Here is a 21,495-nt window from a genome sequence, read left to right as displayed (position 1 = left end):
ACACTGGATCCTATCCCCTTTTCTGCAGCCCCCCACCTGCTTTCTCTCCTTGGACTTGCATCAGTTGCAGAGCTGTCACAGGTATGAGGAAACCGACTGTCAAGCAAGAGGCTTATGCAGAATTTAAACCAGATTATGTTTGTTTTGCTTCTCCACTCCCTGGATTAAAAAAGGTACACAGAGGTGTTTGCGCCATTGATCTGCCCCGTTTTTGGCATGGCTGCAACATTGGGGGTGGGGGAAGAGAAGGATAGGATCGGGCCCTGAAACCCGTTAGCATGTTACAGGTACAAGTATCAGCAGGTATCACCTACAGGAATGCTGCTCATGTGAAAGCTTCAATTCATATAAGCACCTTCTACAGTCCAGACAAGCCTTCTAAGATTGCTCCACTCTCAACAGCACTAAAATTCAGCCACTTTCAACCTTTTTAATCTCACTGACAAGGCACTAAAATTGTCAAGGCACACTATCAGTTTTTTGACAATCGACAAGGCACATCATGCTGCCAGTGGGAGGCTCACATCCCCAATGGCACTACTAATAAATGACCACCCTCCAAACTACCGTGGCACACCTGCAGACCATTCACAGCACACCAATGTACAGTGGTTGAAGACTACTGGTATAGTTTGTTCATGACTATACTACATGCCCGCATCACATGCAATCTTATTTGCTATCTCCTGTAGGGGAAAAATGACATACCAATGCATTATAATTAGCCTCAGAGAAAGACAGGATATAATAAATACATTTCCCTTTGTTTCTATTTCAGTGGAGTGGTCTAATTTAGCACAGTGCAAGAAAACCTTTGAAATTCAATTAAAGGAGAAAATTTTGCTATTATAGAATGCATAAATGATTCTACTCCAATTGCATTTTGAATTAAGAAAATTAACTTTTCAGTTTTCCATGTACAGATGTGGCTGCTTGACATTCTCCAATTCCCGTTGTTATGCGATTAGGTCATTAAGTGAACATTCAGTGCAATCTATTGCCTTTGTTGTGTCAACAGACACTCCCTGCCAGATACTTGCTGTCTGCACAGGCTACTGGAGATAGATCACCGCTGCTTTGTATTAGGAGTCTCTCTGTTGTGTAAACAGACCTTCGGCTGCAGGCTATGGGAGATGCGATTGCCTCATTAAGAGCATCTTTATTGTGCTTTGACCACCGTCGTATATGTGGTCTGTTAAGTGGCGCATGCCTGAACCGTACAGCATTTGTGAAAACAAGGTCAAATTATCTTTCAATAAATACACTAAATTTCAATAAATACACATGTTGAACTAAACAATCCAACATGAAGGGTTCAAGGAGACATGCCTAGGTAGCTACCATGCATTTGAAGCGACACCTAAAAATAACCCTAACTGGGATTCATCGACATGATGGGAAAAAAAGGAAAGGCATAAAAACAGCAAAAGACATTTGATATGTTCCAGTGTTAAAGCAACTTTGAACTGAACAGGAAACACTAGATGAAGACTGTCTTGTTCAAGGATACCTATATGCTGGAAAAGGTAATGATTTCTAGAATCTCAATCCCGTATGCACAAGTCAAGACGAACTTCAACACATTTCCCCAGAGGGTCTCCTTCCATCTCACACTGCTCAGTATTTAGTTAAAAGAAAAGTCACTTGCCAGTTTTGCGATGTCATTCACATCATCCGTCACGGGAGTCCCGCAGGAACTTTGGGCTTTGACCAGAGGATGAAGTAGGAGCAGTTGAAGATAAATGCAAGTGATAATCCAAGTCTGTAAAAGAGAGGGAATATTTGCTTGGTAACCTTTACAAAGACTAATTACACAGAGTAACATGCAATACCTTTTAGAGTGAAAGCATCAATGTTTCAAAACGCTATCTTGGCTATTAAAAATAGCCGATCACTGTTTTGCTAGGTTAAAAAGCTGCAGATCAAATTGCTTATGATACATCGTGGGTCAAGTAGGCGATATATTTTACTAGACAGATTTTTCAGAAAAATGCATGCTTCCAAGGCAATATAACCTGTTTCCTGGCCCCAATTCTCTCAAGTTTTGTTCCTCTCTACAAATGCTTAACACTAGTTCCAACATTACCATCGCCACGGAGAGTCACCCCCAAAGTTCTATTGTGACTATTATTGGGACTGGTGAAGCAAAGGGTCTGGTTGTGGGAGTTAATCCAGTGTGACTGGGTGGTACCTGGAGACCCAGTACTAGAAGCCTGCTCCAAGGTTCAAGCTGAGTCATAAGAACATAAGAACATAAGAACAGCCCCACTGGATCAGGCCATAGGCCCATCTAGTCCAGCTTCCTGTATCTCACAGCGGCCCACCAAATGCCCCAGGGAGCACACCAGATAACAAGAGACCTCATCCTGGTGCTCTCCCCTACATCTGGCATTCTGACTTAACCCATTCCTAAAATCAGGAGGTTGGGCATACACATCATGGCTTGTACCCCATAATGGATTTTTCCTCCAGAAACTTGTCCAATCCCCTTTTAAAGGCGTCTAGGCTAGACGCCAGCACCACATCCTGTGGCAAGGAGTTCCACAGACCGACCACACGCTGAGTAAAGAAATATTTCCTTTTGTCTGTCCTAACCTGCCCAACACTCAATTTTAGTGGATGTCCCCTGGTTCTGGTATTATGTGAGAGTGTAAAGAGCATCTCCCTATCCACTCTGTCCATTCCCTGCATAATTTTGTATGTCTCAATCATGTCCCCCCTCAAGCGTCTCTTTTCTAGGCTGAAGAGGCCCAAACACCGTAGCCTTTCCTCATAAGGAAGGTGCCCCAGCCCCGTAATCATCTTAGTCGCTCTCTTTTGCACCTTTTCCATTTCCACTATGTCTTTTTTGAGATGCGGCGACCAGAACTGGACACAATACTCCAGGTGTGGCCTTACCATCGATTTGTACAACGGCATTATAATACTAGCCGTTTTGTTCTCAATACCCTTCCTAATGATCCCAAGCACAGAATTGGCCTTCTTCACTGCCGTCGCACGTTGGGTCGACACTTTCATCGACCTGTCCACCACCACCCCAAGATCTCTCTCCTGATCTGTCACAGACAGCTCAGAACCCATCAGCCTATATCTAAAGTTTTGATTTTTTTGCCCCAATGTGCATGACTTTACACTTACTGACACTAAAGCGCATCTGCCATTTTGCTGCCCATTCTGCCAGTCTGGAGAGATCCTTCTGGAGCTCCTCACAATCACTTCTGGTCTTCACCACTCGGAAAAGTTTGGTGTCGTCTGCAAACTTAGCCACTTCACTGCTCAGCCCTGTCTCCAGGTCATTTATGAAGAGGTTGAAAAGCACCAGTCCCAGGACAGATCCTTGGGGCACACCACTTTTCACCTCTCTCCATTGTGAAAATTGCCCATTGACACCCACTCTCTGCTTCCTGGCCTCCAACCAGTTCTCAATCCATGAGAGGACCTGTCCTCTAATTCCCTGACTGTGGAGTTTTTTCAGTAGCCTTTGGTGAGGGACCGTGTCAAACGCCTTCTGAAAGTCCAGATATATAATGTCCACGGGTTCTCCCGCATCCACATGCCTGTTGACCTTTTCAAAGAATTCTATAAGGTTGGTGAGGCAAGACTTACCCCTAGAGAAGCCATGCTGACTCTCCCTCAGCAAGGCCTGTTCGTCTATGTGTTTTGAGATCCTATCTTTGATGAGGCATTCCACCATCTTACCCGGTATGGATGTTAGGCTGACCGGCCTATAGTTTCCCGGGTCCCCCCTCTTTCCCTTTTTAAAAATAGGCGTGACATTTGCTATCCTCCAATCTTCTGGCACCGTGGCCGTTTTGAGGGACAAGTTGCATATCTTAGTCAAGAGATCTGCAACTTCATTCTTCAATTCCTTAATAACCCTTGGGTGGGTGCCATCAGGGCCCGGTGACTTATTGATCTTTAATTTATCAATGAGGTCTGAAACATCTTCTCTTTTAACCTCTATCTGACTTAACTCCTCGGTTAGGAGGGGCCGTTCGGGCAGCGGTATCTGCCCGAGGTCTTCTGCCGTGAAGACAGATGCAAAGAACTCATTTAATCTCTGCCATCTCTAAGTCTCCTTTTATCTCCCCTTTCCTTCCCTCACCATCCAGAGGGCCAACCGCTTCTCTGGCGGGTTTCCTGCTTCTAACATATTTGAAGAAGCTTTTATTATTCCCCTTAATGTTGCTGGCCATGTGTTCCTCATAGTCTCTCTTGGCCTCCCATATCACCTTCTTACATTTCTTTTGCCACAGTTTATGTTCCTTTTTATTCTCCTCATTAGGGCAAGACTTCCATTTACGGAAGGAAGCTTCCTTGCCCTTCACAGCCTCTCTAACTTGGCTGGTTAGCCATGCGGGCACCCTCCTGGATTTAGTGGAACCCTTCTTTCTTTGCGGTATGCACCTCTGCTGGGCCTCTATTACTGTTGTTTTAAGCAGCCTCCATGCACTCTGGAGAGATTGGACTCTTTTTACCCTCCCTTTCAACCTCCTTCTAACCAGCCTCCTCATTTGAGGGAAGTCCGCCCGTCGGAAGTCAAGGGTTTTTGTTAGAGATTTGCCTGGTATTCTTCCCCCAACGTGCACGTCAAGACGGATCGCAGCATGATCACTGTTCCCCAATGGCTCAGTAATGTTTACATCTCTAACCAGGTCCTGCGTACAGCACAAAATTAAATCCAGAGTCACCTGTCCTCTGGTGGGCTCCGTGACTAGCTGATCTAAGCCACAGTCATTTAGCACGTCAAGAAATCCGGTTTCCTTATCGTGACCAGAACACAAATTGACCCAGTCAATATGAGGATAATTGAAGTCCCCCATGATTACAACCCTGTCCCTCCTTGTCACCTCCCTGATCTGTTTCCTCATTTCAAGGTCCCCATCAGATTTCTGGTCTGGAGGACGATAGCACGCCCCCAGTATTACATCGCTGCACAAGCCTGGTAATTTAACCCACAGAGATTCTACGGTGGAGTCGGACCTACCTTCAATCTCTACTTTGCTGGATTCTATCCCTTCCTTAACATAAAGGGCCACCCCACCTCCAACATGCCCCTGCCTGTCCCTCCTGTAGAGTTTATAGCCCGGGATTGCGGTCCAAGGGGGGCTCAGGCTGGAGCACACTTCAGGGGAGGGTTCCCCAAATTTGGCCTGGCTACCAGAATTGGAAGCTCTACGGTTAACGAGTGATTGGTAACTGGAGTTGGAAAGATCTGAGGGGTGTCAGGGGGTTATATGGGTTTATGGCCACTTGATTACCCTAAGGGCAGTAAACCGATTACACGGCCCTCAAGGGAGGGTTGTCTTGATTGTCAAACCAACCATGTGAAGTCCGACTCCAGGGAAGCACTTCCTTGGGGGCTAATGATACTGGCATGTGGATGTGGGTGGAAGCACACAGTAGGAAGCTTTCTGAGTGTACCACTTTTGTAGGGAGTGCTTCTAGAGGGATGGGTTTTTTGGCAGCATGCACTTCTTATCTTCTCTGAAGAACAGGAAACAGCAAGACAGCTGCCCTATCCTGTGAGGATCTTTCCCTGAGGCATGGCTATTCTTCTTACCTCTTATGCATGAACAGGAGATCATACCATTGTCGGGGGGGGGGGGAGAATAAGAACTTGCAAGAAGAAAGTCAAGGGCAGAAAGGACCTAGCCTCAAATCTTAGCAGCCTTGACTACTGTAAGGGATGCCATATAGTTTTGTTTATTTTGACGTACACTTATTTCTTAAATAAGACATTGGATGTCACAATATGAATGATAAATATTCATCAGGACTTCAGTATGGTTAAGACTGTGCTGTTCAAACAAACCTCCCATGCACTGTTATGCCTCACAGGTTAGATGGCAAAAACCCCAGCAAATGCAGTCATAGAATAGAACATAATGAATCCCAGAAGGCACCACTCAGCAGCAAGGATGAGAAAATTGCAACAGACTTCCGACTTGTGGGAGTCCCACAGGAACGACTGTCAAGCCAGCCCTGGTTAACATTTACATATAACACAAAGCAAATGATTTCTCACAGTGAGTCATGACCTAGAGGCCTGCTGTGCTTTCACAGGAGATTCAACATCCATACTTGGGTTAAAACTCTCATCACAGCTCTGCAAGTCAGCAGGATCCCAGGAAAATTCTTTTCAGAAATGGTAGCTATAGACTATACGCTGCCACTAGTGGGGAGCACAGAGGGGGTGTTGCGCACTAGTGACCAAAAACACTAAAATTGTGGTTTGTAGGAATAATGTTATATGTTGGCAACCTTCAGTCTCGAAAGACTCTGGTATCGCGCTCTGAATGGTGGTTCTGGAACAGCGTCTAGTGTGGCTGAAAAGGCCGATTCGGGAGTGACAATCCCTTCCACACTGGGAGCAAGTGCAGTCTGTCCCTGGTCTGTCTCCCTGGCTATGGGCCTTCCTTCTTTGCCTCTTTGCCTCAGACTGTTGGCCAAGTGCCTCTTCAAACTGGGAAAGGCCATGCTGCCACGTTTTCCAGACTCACAAAGAGTCTGGTCCAACAAGAAGCTGACGGAACATACCAAGATCCAGGTCTACAGAGCTTGCGTCCTGAGTACACTTCTGTACTGCAGCGAGTCATGGACTCTTCGCTCACAACAGGAGAGGAAACTGAACGCTTTCCACATGCGCTGCCTCCGACGCATTCTAGGAATAATGCCATCATGCTATATACCATTCATTGCGTGATTAACAGCAGAATGTTAGAATCCATATTCTGTCAAAGATATAGGCAAAAAACCAGCAAGGTGGAACAATGGTACATCACCACGCCCACCACCCAGGTCATTGCCCCACCCACTGTATGGGAGGAGGTCTATCATGGGGGAGATACACTGGCCCTCCGCACCAGGTGATGCAAGTTCTAGTGACGCTACTGGTGGGGGGCACATTGATGAGAACAGAGCTAAGTCACAAGTCCGTGTGACCAGCTATCAACTCACATAGCAGAACCTGGTACTGGGCTGTACTGTCCTCAATCACGTGGTTGCATCACTGACCACAGATGAACAGAGTGGTTGGCCAGACAGTGATATGTAATTGGACTTAGCAGAAAGGAGGCTGTTCTTCCCCACTCTGTAGAAGGTCTCGGAACTTTTGCATTTGCACAAACATCTCTGGGCCACAAATGACAACTTTTTTTTAACAATATGTGGTACAGTTACTCCCATTAGTGTACCATGTTGCTTTTCCAACTTCAGCAAATTGATAAGGAAGAATTGAGTGAAATTAATGAGAGAGAGAGAGAGAGAGAGAGAGACTGACTCATGTGCATGTTTTTATTCTAGGCAAACAGAATCCTAGACAGTGGCATAGCTAGAGAGGCGCAAAATGGTGAAAAGGGTAGGCTCCTGACCATAAGGCTCCTCCCACTTGTGTGCCAAACACACTCAAGATGCTTTGGAAGGATCCATTCTATCCTTCCCCAGATATCTCACCTCATGAACAGTGTCCAGAACCTGAGGCTACCCTGAAATTAGCTAAATTCTCACTCTCCCCCCTGAACAAGGTACGATTCTATCAGGTTCCTGATAACTTGGCATTTTACTCTGTCTCAATACTATTGTTCACTCAAAAATTTTTCACCTGAAGCATCTTGGGACCTTAACATACCTCCTGGAACCAAAAAGAGGTGGTGGTCTGTGCCCTGTTCTAGATCTATGGGATGTCAACATTTTCATCAAGAACAAGAAATCCTGTATGGTATTGACAGTGAACATCCAGACACTTCTGCATGAAGTTGCCTCATCTGCAACCATAGGATACTGATGATGTGGATCTCATTGAGGCTCTTTCAAAAATCAATGGGGCTTTGTCAACAAACAGAGGAAAGTTCATGCCATCTTTCCAGAATTGCTGACTTCTTCAAAGTGCTACAATCCTTCCTATCATCACTCATGCAGTACCAGTTCTAATGGACAATACAACAACTATGCATTAAGCCATTTCTGCCCAATGTTGCATATATGGAACAGGAACCAAATGTTAACACTTGTGGGCTGGGCTAAAATGGGTTTAAAAAAACCACAGGGTGGCACTGCAAACCCTTTGCTCCTTGACATGCATGATTTGGGATTGGTGTCCTTAACATCACTTTGCCCCCACTGCTATTCATCTAGCTGGGACATTCTTGGCAGGAAGACAAAGTGATTGCCCATGAACAGAACTTCATGATTGAGTCTTCCAGTCTACAATTCATCACTAGGGTCATCTCGTTCGCCACAATACCAAGTGTTGGAAAATCTGCAACTGGACTAGATACAATCCACTCCATAGGGGCTGCATTTCTAGCCCTGGGGGAAGGGGTCCTGTTTGCATTTCCCTGCTTTCCACTAATTGCTATCAACAGGATATGCAATTTCAACATCAACTATATCCTGATAACACCATGATGGTTGTGGCAGAGCCAGTTTGCACCTCTGCTCAAGATAGTACGGGGCAAATATGTTCACCTCCATCCCACCTGAACCACTTATTTCCACTTCTGAACAATTTGTCAGCTATAAAAAGGTCTGTTTATACAGATTTCAGAGCTCGACACAGAACTAGTCCAAGACTCCGGAATATGCTACTGCCAAGAACCAAGGATAATCGTTCCAAACACAAATTCCTACATCCTACCCCAAATTCACATATTCCACCCCATATCTATCAACATTTGCTCTCTCTTGCTTAACAGTTCAAAATGTAAAGTTCTCTCCTGATAATCAAGCATGGATTTCATAACTGGAAGTGTCTCAGATAATAAAATCACAATACAAGAAGGTGCTTGGTCACAGAAGAACATGGTGACTGGTCCAAGAATTACAGGGTTTAGTACTTACAAGGACTTGTTTAAACCACTCACTAAAGCAACATTTCCTATGGAAAGTTATCCATATTGCCACTGAGATATTGTAGCTGTTGCAAGTGTCAGCCAAGAAACTAGGTACTTCTTCAAATCTGAGTCCTCAGCCATAATCTCAGAACATGGCTTGAGGCAATCCACTATTTCTCAGGCCACCCCATTATCCTCATATGAAGAAAATAACTCTGATCTGCTTTATAGGGTGCCGTTTCTGAGCCAATTAATTACGCATGCTAATAAAAAAAACAATGCATGTTAAAATGCACTATCAAGTGTTCAAAAAACTTAGCATGGTTATCTGTCGCAGTCTTACAACAGTTGAGTTAGGTAAACAGCACACTCCTATGCCTAACTAAGAAGTGAGTTTAACGGAACTTACTCCCAGGTAAGGGTATATACAGGATAGCAGCCATTATTATTCCCAGTCATGTAGCTGATAGTGACCTGTGAGGGCATTCAATGTGGTGGCCCCAACCCTCTGGTATTCCCAGTCCTGTGAAGTCTGGCAGGCCTCTTTGCTAGTTGGATAGGACTGATCTATTTTGGATATATATCACAGCTTGTTTTTTGTGTTTATATATTAACCTGGGAATACAATAGGACTGACAGCACAGTCCTATCCAACTTTCCAGCACCGATGAAGCCACAGTGCAGCCCAAGATAGAGGAACAAATTGTACCCTTACACTGAGGAAGCCTCTGTGACTACTACCACCACCACAGGATGCAGTGCACACCCTGTTTGGTTAGGATTGGGCTGCCACTGTCATGTAAATGTGCATGGAATCATGCTGCAAACGTGCATCTCACTCTTGAGATGTTCAGCATAAGGGCACATTGGAAAAAAGGTAATACATGGTGCATTTGTAAGAATCTACTATTTCCTAACAAGCTTCCACTTCCATTTCTTTTACTTAATAAGGAATGAGACAAGAAAGTTTAGCTGCTAGAGGTGTGGAAGCCCAAGTAACTGTCAGACCATATGACAGAAATCAGAGCCTTCCTCATTAAATGCAACACTTCATATTAACACGTCTTATGCACCATCAAATATATTACAGCTGCCTTGCTTGATTATGTCAACCAATTACAAAAGATCTAATGAACATCTGCCTTTAATTTCTGAATGGGAAGCTTCCATTGTTATTGTCAATGCATCCTAATCATTCAATTAAAGCTCGCTTTTACAGTAACAGATTTTGACTGCCCTGTGCAGATTCAAGATTTGGACTCCAATTCCCACTACATCAACACATCCATCATACAGGAAATATCCTGCATCAGCAATGAGTACAGAATGTGTTGTAAAGACATTTCCATTATAGGAAAACAGTGGAAGTTGGACATTAAATCTGTAGTATAGCCTTATATTTACACCTTTGACTTTTATAATGGTGTAACAGATTGCTTTGCAATATAGCACAGGATCAATCTACCCTAAGCACTTCTGTAATCCAGTTCTTAAAACTGCTATAGATTAAAAAAAAAATCAAACAGCACAATTATTCTGCTCTGTACCTCCAAATGAAACATCTTGTTTATGGTTCCCATTTCCAGGAAGAATCCCAAAAGGAGGAAAACCTCTAATCTCATTTTAACAGTCTATTTAACCAACGTGATAACAATCTGACTTTTTTGGCAGCAAAAATAGTTAGCCAAAAAAACTCTTACACTTTCCAGCTTGAACTTGAATTGAAACATGTATTCAGCAAAAAAACACATGCCATGAAAATGACAGAAGTGTTATTTACAACTATAATTCCATCTGAAGGGTCCCACTGGCACTGCAAAACAAAAAACACATAAACAGTTTTTTTTGCCCTTTCTGTGGATTTGAATATCCACAGATGTCGAGCCTGCAACAGGAGGGCCACAGAGGACCTCATGGATGCGGCCGAAAGTCACTTCCAGTCACATCCAGGAAGTGTTCTGATGTACTTACTTCCACAGGAGTACATTTCAGAAGATGAAAGGCACAAGCGCAAATCCACCAAGCTAACAGATTAATGACAAGGGAGAACAGCATATCGTTTATCAGTATGTGCCACAAACACCCAGTGAAGTCTTAGAGCAGGGGTATCCAAAGTTTTTGGCAGGAGGGCCACATCATCTCTCTGACACTGTGTCGGGGGCTGGGGGAAAAAGAATTAATTTACATTTAAAGTTTGCATAAATTTACATAAGTTTGCATTAATGAAAATATTAAAGATGAACTTATATGAATGAATGAAAGTTTTACAATAGCTCAAGGCCTATAAAAGGCCTTGCACAAAGCAAGGCTGGCCTTTCCTTTGCTGCCGCTCCTGCATCACAGACGTGAAACAGCAAGCAGTGGAGGAAGCCCTCATCCCATAGCTCATGTGAGAGGTCAAACAGTCGCCCTCACGCTGAGAGCAGTTGCGTTGGGCCAGTGTGGGCTCCAGCAAGTCTCTGGAGGGCCAGAGGCTCATTGGAGATTGGGGGCTCCCTGAGAGTGGCATTGGGAGTCCTCGAGGGCCGCAAGTGGCTCCAGGGCCGGGGTTTGGGCACTCCTGCCTTACAGAACATGATAAGCAAACTTCATAAACAGAAAGCTTATGATGTCCCTGCACATGTTTTAGTTTTAAACTGGGATCATTTCACAGATCTGAGAAGGACAAGTACAGCATCTTAAGCAACCTCCTTTTACAAGGCAAGATCATCCACTCGCGTGTGCTGTCTCACACTGAAAAATCTACAGAATCCAGGCCACAGCACAACTAGAGATAAACTGTATTTATAACCAACTACAGCTTATCCATGCATGCAAGATAAAATGCGCATGGCAGAGATAACACAAAAACATGGTCATCAACCCAAATGATTTCCAATATGGTGACTGATCAGAGTCATAGAACTGATTCACAAGGCCAACATCACCTGAATGTGCTCAATCCTCAGCTGCACCACATGATCAGCCTTTGATCATGTGGTGGACAACAATCTGGTCACAAAAAAACAAGCTGCAACAATCTCTGCAATTGCTGCTAATGTTTCAAACTGTTGCATTGTTGTGGATGGATTGAACAACCCGTTGTGCTCTCTAGGAAAAAATGACCGTGGAAGTAGTCAGGAACACCTGCAGGTAGGTGAAGTTCACCATGCCAACTGATACTGTATGAGATAAACCAAAGATCTCTGCAGAACTAATTCAACTCCATGCAGTTGAGCTGAATTCTGTATCTTTCTAGTTCAGCAATCCCTGACGCCTAGAGAAAATGGGAACAACATAAAGGAGATCGGAGGTTTGATGGAAACTGCCCTGACACAACAGAGACATCAGAAAAAAAGCACAACATTAACGTGTTAAATGTATTCACCTCTGCTTTGTAACCCGTCTGGAATACAATACAACTCTAAGCTTTTTGCAGTGCTAGGAGTTCAACATATGGTTTCAGCGTAAGCAAGAACAATGCATTGTTTTTACTCTTTTTTTAAAGCTAGCAGTTGTTGGAATAGAATACAAAAATAGCAAGGTAGTTGAAAGTAGCAAGTGTCTCAGCAAAAATTAATCACCACTGTAATTCTGGTAGCATACACTGATATCATTGGAAAGATGTATTGTCCTCTATTTTTTTTTCCCAGCGGAGATATGTAAAAACCACTCTCACTCGGTGTTGCTTTCTGTAACTGCCAAATGCAGTATCCACTGATAAATTACGGCTATGAAGTTTAATGAAGTCAAAGCCTGATCCAAGAGCATCTGGAATAATAATAGGTAATTAAAATTGCTTTCCCATGACAGACAGAGCACTAGCAGATGTAGGAATGCCATTTTTTTCCTCCAACTGTGCATATTTTAAAAAATAGTCAAAGGGAGTGTATATTTTATTATAAACACAGACAAAAATACCCCAGAGCTTGTCCAATGGTCTTTTCCAAATGTGATTTCATTACAAAGAAAGACAGCACAGTGGCTCCTCTCCTACTGAGCATTATCCGGACAATGTTCATTTGTTGTTCAAACGCAGTTGTTCTCCTACAACACATGTGTTTCCTGGGTGGACATTGTCTGGATCCACCTCAGAAAGAAAGCAGCTACTGCGGAGTCTTCCTATCATGAAAAGAAAGATCTGGTTTCCCCCAACACCAAGATCACAATATTCACTACTGAGTTACTGGAATGAAAACCCTTCATGGTGGCCTACCATTTATGCTGGAACATTTCTGTGGAACATGGCTGTGCCTTTGACATCAATGTGCTCAATGACAAAGTTTCCCAACACACAGACACCATTTCATGACCTTTCTGTTTTAATTTGCCTTTTAAAAACATTTCTCCCATTATTCAGAAGTTCTTTAAAAGCTACGCTCCTCAGACAAAAAGACTCAGGGCCTGACTACCTAACTGGCACACCAGCATAGCGTGCACTCCACCAATGAGCCAGGCCTTTATCACAAAAAAAAAAAAAATATCACACAAAAAAAACAATTTTAAAAATGCAACTTGCTGGATTTACTTAGATGTTTAGAAACATCTCTATGTCTTTGGCCTTTCCAAGTGTAACTGTATATCAAAATCTAGGTGATTGCATACGAAGTCACTCTCATCCCAGGCACAGAGCCAGCCAGATCAAAAGAAAAGGGTGAGAACACTTAAGATCTCCCAAAGGGGGAGGGACTCCAGAGAAGAGCCTGTGGGGAAACTACACCACATCACAGCATAACACTGACTCCACGTTCTGGATATCCTGATGCTAATCTGCTTAAAATAGCTAGTCAGAGCTTCCTTTTTGAGTCAGAAGAATGCCATAGAATTTGAGGAACAGAAACGCAAAAGAAAGATCATTCCATGTAGCTGAAGATGAACAGCTAAAGATGCTACCAAGTCTGTTTCTGTGCAGTAATTCAGGCTCAGAGGATGGGACTGGGTGAAGCAAACTGGATTGATGGGAAATGTATTCAGGATCCTTATACTATTGTCTATTCATTGTGTATGCATGTGTGCCAGACTTGTCATTTCAGCGCATAGCCAAGAGAAACAATTTAGCATATCTAAAATAAAACTTCAAAGTGTAATCCGAGACTCATTCTGAAAACCTGGCATAATCCCACACGAAGTACACAGCTCTCAATCAGCCTATTGAATTATTGAGGGCAAGTGTCGAGAGACGATAATGATTTTGTACAAGTCGGGATCCATGAATAATTCAGGGGGCAAGGGAATCTGGATTCATTCGCTCCTTCCTTCTCCAACCCACAAGGCATTTCTAAATTCCTTCCGTCACAATCTTTTTGTGAGAGGGGCAAACTCTCTTGCTGCTGAAATGATTGGGGTAGGGAGGACTGGCTCAGAGGATACATGCCACATGCTCAGAGGAGGGCCTCTTCGTCCCATTCTTTCAGTGGCTAATGGACAGCTCCTTATTGACAAAAATAACCTTGTAAGAGGGAAAACAGGGCTCTGCGGATATACTGCAGTCTGTCCCAAGGGTGTAAAGGCATAACTCTTAACCCCTGTCAGTTCTAACCCTGTCAGTGCAGGGATGTGATGAAGCCACAGCACCAAGTGTCAAGTCGAGTCCCAAGTCTCTGCCCCCTCTTGACTCAAGTCACCCATGAGTCATAACAGCGGCCATCAGGGCTCTTCCAGAGCAGTTTTTCGAGTCATTCTGACTCAAATCCAAGTCTTTATGTAAAGTGAGTCAAGCCCCAGAAGTGGCAAAAAAAGCAAGCACACACACAAAGCAGAGTCACAAGCACACACAAAAGTGAGTCTCAACTCTAGTCTATTCATTTTTAAGATAAAACCCCCAAGTTAGTACCCAACACATGCATGACTCAAGTCTGTAAGAGTCACAAAAACGCATAATTTTACAACTCAAGTCCAAGTTAACTGAGTCTTGCCTATCCCTGTTAAGCTCTTGCTGTTTTCTTCAAAGTCAGAGGGACCATAACCCCATAACCCTTCTCCACAAATCAAGGTTCAATCGTATCCATGCAGAACACTGGTGCATCACGATGTCTACCAGTGTTCTGTGTGGCCTGCTGGCGGGGCAGGCTCTCTGCTGTTCATGCAGGTCTGTTGTGAGGGCAGGGGGGTTGGATGGGGTAAGGACCAGAATGGGATGGATCTGGAGGCCCTGTCCCAGTCCTTACACCCCCGAGGTGGAACAGATCTACACCAGCAAAAGAGCTGGCATAGATAGGAATACGCCCATCGGGGCCCAGGTAGCAGTGGAAGAGGCAAATAAAACTTTCCTTTACTTACCTCTTCCAGCCAGTTTGATCTCCTGCTGCCACGCTGGACATAGCAGAGGTTGTGCTAGCTGCCCTAAATCCTGCATGCCAACGGGGCATAGGATTAGGCCATTAGTCACCATGGATTTCTTCTTTAGTGTATTTCATATTTTTTGAAAAAGCTTAGACTTCCATTTAGGAAATATATAAATCTATAAACATAGCAACAAGATGCAGGAATTTTTTTAATACTAATATTAAATGTCCTACAGATTGATATCCTACAGATTGGCACATTGGTGGTAAAACCCACATGAGCTTACTTATCTGAAAATCCCCCCACCCACCACAGATTAAGCCAAATATGTTTTCCACCGTTTCTGGAATCTTCCATATGGGTTTTGAACATATGGCTGAAAACATCTGACTGGAAAATGTGCTTGTCCAAAATCTGTAGGTTTCGAGTCTTCAGAGAAGCCAAGACGACATCTTACAGCCAAATCCTATCCAACCTTTCAGGACAGATCCGGCCATGCCAATGCGGTATGCACCACATCCTGTGGTGAGGAGGCAGTCACGGAGGCCTCCTCAAGGTAAAAGAACATTTGTCCCCTTACCTCAGGGCTGCATTACCACCATAGAATGTCATCTTCCCCACACCTCTCTCTACATAGGAAGGTGCCTTAATACCCAGTCAGATGACTGGCACACTCCAGTCCAAAAAATTTCAATAAAAGGTTTTGTTTTATTTAAACTGGGATAAGCCGAGTGGCAGAAACGTATAAACTGCTATTAAACTGCAAGTCTAAACTGCAAAGGGAAATGGCTGGGAAGAGGATTAGTTCCTTAACATGAAAAGCCACTTACAATGTTATTTCATTAGAGACATGTCAGCCTGTCTAATAAAATAATTATAAACATTATTTGTCTTCAGAAAAGCCATATGTTAAGCATGATAGAAATGGCTTCCATTAGAGTTATTTTAAAAGCTGCATATGCCCAACATCATTCTGGTATGTACTATAGACATTCTGTTCACATAACTGATTTACAGGTACCTTGAAACCAAAAGTAGCAAAACATTCCACACACACACCCCCACCCATCTACTTCTGCTTTACACGGAGGACTTTGTACAGTAAAGCTCTTACAAGGGCTACTTGAAGTTGCAACAGATTGAAAGGAGTAACAGGTTTCCACCCTGTGCTAATCAGGACCACTAATCCCTCATAATCTGTGGTACCTTCTGGAGGTTGCAAGCAACCCTGAATTGATATTACACAAAATCCAGCATGTGCACATAAGGAGATAAGAATCAAGATTAAGCCTATAATCCTAAACACTCTTAGCAGAGAATAAGTCCTGTTGAATTCAAGATGACTTACCTCCGAGTAAATATGCTTAGAACACTACACAAATTCAAAAAGGAAGCAACAGTGTCAGGGGTTGCCAGGTTAGACACTGATTGGCAGGCCATCTCCATCAAAGGGCCCATACTGCTGAACACTGAACTCTCAGTACTAGTGACAGTGGTTCTGCCCAATGGACTACTGGGGTAGGGGGGGACCATGGAGGTCTCGGTGACAAGGTCTATGCCCTCTGCCCCGTATTCTTAATAATAAAGTCTACAATGCTACATACATTTCTAGAAGTAACGTAAAGAACGGGTTCTGAGTAACTTTGCATCATACTCTATAAATTTCTCAAAATTATTTTTGCAGGTTCTAATGAGAACTGACCAAGTACAGTACTTAAAAGGTATTTTAAAATGACTTTTCAAATATGATAGAAGCAAGGTTAGATAAGGGGGAAAATAGGCTTAGATTTCCTTCTAGAAAGCAGGCGAAAGCAGTTTTGGGGAAGAGCAAACTTCCAAGTGCAAAGACCTGGAAACTGAAACCTTCAGGTCTGATGCTGGTCAGACCAAAGTCTGGTCCAAAGCAAAGCACTGCCTGAAGCAGCACACAACTTCCATCCCCCACAAAAACATGTGCACCCCACTACCAACACTGTATCACCATTTATTCTCCCAAATATAGCTGTTTAGGAAAGTAGCCAAGTGTAGGCAAGGAGGGGAAGGCGTGAAGACCCATCCGTCCCTCACCTGGAGCTCCAGATCACCACCTGTGCCTATCCTGCTTAAAATAAACAAGAGGAGTAGAGCATGCTGGGAGCATTCCTACCATGCTCCACTCTTGATCATTTTACAAAGGGTAGAAAAAGGGAAAGGAGACGCTGATATAGAGTAAAAGGCATAGCAGCTGCACTTCAGGGAGGGCAGGATCGCACCCTTTGCTACTATTTAAAGCCAGGTAGATGGGAGAGTGAGCTTTTCATCCTCTAGTGGCATTGGGGTCAGAAGTTGTTGCTACTTGCCCAACCTTCTCCTCACTTGTGCTAAGCAAGCAGGAAGAGGAGCAGAGCAGCAACTGAAGAGGCTCTGACAGCAGCAGGCCAAAGGGGGGTGGGTAGGTATCCCTCATCAGTTCACCGCTCTGCCCCCAACTCACCACTCAAATCAAGCCTTTCATAGACTTCATCAGTGGGCCAGCCCTGCCGCCATGTATAGCCAATGGGTGAGGAGCGCAAACAAGCACATACTCAGTGGCTGTGCCCCCAAGCCTCTGCAAGTTCAGCACTCGTTCTTTCCATGTGCACCTCTCAACCAGTCACTGGTTGTACTTAGCAGACACAACTATCACATAATGTTTTAATTGCTTAGCAAACTGCAGGAGCAGTGTCTAGACTTTGTCTTCCAGGTACCAACTTCAAAGTTTGGCATCTCAAGAGAGTTTGCTGACTTGGATTTAGACATGAGCTAAGGTAATTTACAGACAGAGTGGCTCGATCATTGCTACTGATATCTGTACAAACTAGGGGTCTCTCACACAGCGGTCAGCAGAACTTTATGCTCCAGAGAAGCTAAAGGAGTCCGCATAATAGTTCAGCACGAATTTGCCTACAAGTGACATGTCTTCGAGCAGGGGTGTCCAAACTGTGACAGGGGCCGGGGGGAAAAAGAATTAATTTACAATTTTTAATTTGAATAAATTTACATAAATGAATATATTAGAGATGGAACTTGTGTGAATGAATAAAGGTCTTGCAGTAGCTCAAGGTCTATAAAAGGCCTTGCACAAAGCAAGGCCAGCCTTTCCTTCGCTCCCATTGCTGGACCACAGACGTGAAACAGCAATTAGTGGAGGGAGCCCTTGTCCCACAGCTCAAGTGAGAGGTCGAACAGTCGTTCTCTTGCTGAGAGGCCAGCACAGGCTCCAGCAAGTCTTTGGAGGGCCAGAGGCTCATTGGAGACTGGGGACTACCTGAGGGCCTGATTGAAAACCCCTGAGGGCCGCAAGTGGCCCCTGGGCCGGGGTTTGGGCACCCCTGTCTTAGAGCCTAATTCTTATCATCCCCCCCCCCCACAAAGGCAGCTGTGTCAAAAAAGCCTCTTGCTGTATCCAGTGGGCCAAGCAGATTGGGAGGCTTCGGAGGGTGAAAAGGAATTATTTTCCTTAACCCTCTACAAACCACAGCATTGCCAATGGGTCTCCTTATACCTGAGCCAGCTTGTTGGCTGGTGCAAGTCCAAGGAGAAGAACGGGGTAGGGAGCCTCTGAATAGGGGGATCAGATCAAGCACATGCCAAAGCACTGGATCCACCCCATCCCTGCCACCTTCCTCCCTCCACCCAACTTCAACCTCTCTTTGCCACCCTGCGCCTACAGCTACCTTACTTGGTCTGGTGAATCCGGCAGGGTCTGACAGCAGAGTTGAAGCACCCTAGAGCAACATGTGCAAAATGGCCGCTGACAAAGTACTCTGCGCTCTGTAGGTAGCCATGCTACAACAGTGGAACCACACACCATACAACACCCCAATTGTGTGGGATTGGGCTGTTAATAAGATTACTACTTTGCCCAGTCAAGTGTAAATATATTTAAATATTTTTTTCTATAATTTGATCACTATACCATGCCACTATGAATATTCTGATTTAGAAAGGGTTCATTCCTTTATTTTCTATAGAATGTCCCTGTGGGGAGAAAAATTGGGTTAAATTATGCTAATAATAAATAAATTTGTTACTTAAGAAAACATCTTTTATCCATTTTCAAATCACATGTTTTACTTTAAAAAAAATTAAAGATATGGTTAATGGAACTATAATATTTATTCTAGGATAATAGCTTTATTACTTTGTCCTGTGTTCCCTAATCTAAACTTCAAAAGCCTACGCATGTAGATTACTTCTGATGCTTCAAGTGTACCCTTTCTCCACTGGCAAGCCATGTTTGGAATGTGCACAGAAAAGTGAAAGCATTCATAACAAACTTTGCGCCCAATATAAAACAGTCCTCGTATGCCCCATGACCAACAGCAAGGAATGCAGTACGGTATTCCTAGTTCCATCTGCCAGCTCCATCTACCTTTTCTAGAAATGTTTCCAAGGCCATAAGCAGCATGACCATGTCATTAATTGAACACCATAGCTCATCAGGTCATTTCTGAATATCCAGGGGCACACCTGAAGAATGCCAATAGTTCAAGCCACTGTAAAAGAAGAGGTTTGTGTAAGTCAGGGGTGCTCAATAGGTGGATCGCGATCTACTGGTAGATCGTGAGGCAAAATGAGTAGATCGCGGAGTGCCGACCCCCCCCCTTCAGGTGCCTCTGGGAGGAAATGCCGGGAGTAAGCCCCATTGTACTCAATGGGGCTTACTCCCAGGTAAGTGTGGCTAGGATTGCAGCCTCACAGCCTTATCCTAGGCATGTCTAGTCAGGAGTAAGTCCTGTTATACTCAGTGGGGCTCAAGGTACACCAACATACATTGTACACATAAATGTTATACGTTATGATGGCACAAACATTGTAAAAAAAACTCTGGTAGATCTCCGGGCCTTGCTGGGTTTCAAAGTAGCTCTCGAGCCAAAAAAGTGTGAGCACCCCTGGTGTAAGTGGACTCCCGGTTGGCTTCACCATACTTACAGCACAGTTCTTATGTTCAGTGGGGCTTACTCTCAGGAAAAGTCTGGATAGGTTTTCTCCCATAGCTCCCTACTATAGTTCCATGTCTCCCTAGTAGAACTGAACTGTTCAGTAACATTAATAGGAGATCAAGGAGGTTTCCTTTGACCTACTGAAACCACACCTCTGCATAGAAGGAACTATAGTAACCCTGGCATTGTCCTTTACCAATAAAAAGATCTTATCTGAACTAGTCAGGTGCTTATTAACTAAAGGCTAACCCTCTATCTGAACACATGGAGCTGCCTTCTCATTCACATTTTTCACTAGGTCTTTCGTCTAGATAGATGTTTCTAGTTGCAAGTTTTCAAGCTACTGGCAATCTCAATGCCTGTTCTGGGTCCCCTGCATGAAAAGCTAGGCTGAATGGGAGCAAAATCACGCATATTTATCCTATATCCATTTTCCAGTCTGGACTCTACTTATCTGTCCTGATCCTTAAGTCTGTATCATGCTCCTCTTAAGTATGGTGGCAATGGCCAATATGGTTCTAAATATCATAATGGGGAAGCTTAATGTACTGCAGGCAAAATCCCAAGCTCTAATCTGCAAAGCCAAATGCTATAAACTAAATGGCAAAAGATACACAAATTATAAATTAAGCATATAGAAGTGTAATGAAAAGGACTGCAAGAATTATCAAGTTAAATTGCAAGAGTTGTCTTTCTGCCAGTGGTGGTTACCCAGAGCGTGCAGAGTCCTTTTTTCCTGAGCATTTTGATCTTGATGTTTCACATCTGACCCTCTACTTTTTTCTTATTTTCCTCTGGAACACAAAACAGACTGCCAGAGCTACTAACATCACCCCTGAAGACATGTAGTACAAAAACTGTGTTTGGAGAATCCCCTTCCATATCAAAAGCTGACCGATTACTGGGCTGCTGCCCCACAGTTCCCACAATTCAACTGTAAATGTCACCTTTGAACAAGAGCCCTAAAATAAAATGCATGACGGTTCCTTGGCGGCCATGAATAGCTGTATAGAAAGTGTGTTGCAGCTTAAAAGGCAAGGGCAACCCAACTGAGATGCACTGAATACATGAATGTAACAGGCACTTCTTTTGCGATACATGCTTTAAAAAACACAAAGCCCTTCTTCTGGCAAGAGTTTTTCATTCTACTAGAGCGTCTAGTGGTAAACTTCTCTGCTACAAGGAGGAATGGGTGCTTCAGCCGTGGCCTACATCTTTAACAAAATATCCCACAAGAAGGAATATTCTTTGCCTGGGAAATAAACATACGGCAAAGAAAAATATTATGAGCGAAGCTTCCTCTGTGGAAGTTCTGATGGCCACATGCGGTTAAACGGTGAAGCTTCACAGTCTGACAGTCACATTTAAGACCAGGCACTGCAGAATAAACTGCTTAGTGCCATTGGATGGTATCCCAGTGGGCAAGCAGGAGT

The 21,495-nt window shown here is 43.9% G+C and overlaps 1 protein-coding gene across 1 annotated transcript in view; it reads right to left on the bottom strand.

Annotated features, from left to right (window-relative positions):
• Nucleotides 1-21,495, bottom strand: part of KITLG (KIT ligand) — an 83,726-nt gene that overhangs the window by 35,633 nt on the left and 26,598 nt on the right. The window contains exon 2 of the mRNA XM_066634357.1: nucleotides 1,649-1,762. Coding sequence (XP_066490454.1) covers nucleotides 1,649-1,762 — 114 coding nt within the window. The remainder of the gene's footprint in view (nucleotides 1-1,648; nucleotides 1,763-21,495) is intronic.

Source organism: Tiliqua scincoides, chromosome 7 (assembly GCF_035046505.1).
Source record: "Tiliqua scincoides isolate rTilSci1 chromosome 7, rTilSci1.hap2, whole genome shotgun sequence".
NCBI classification, from domain to species: domain Eukaryota; kingdom Metazoa; phylum Chordata; class Lepidosauria; order Squamata; family Scincidae; genus Tiliqua; species Tiliqua scincoides.
This window is presented reverse-complemented; position numbering and strand designations above follow the sequence as displayed.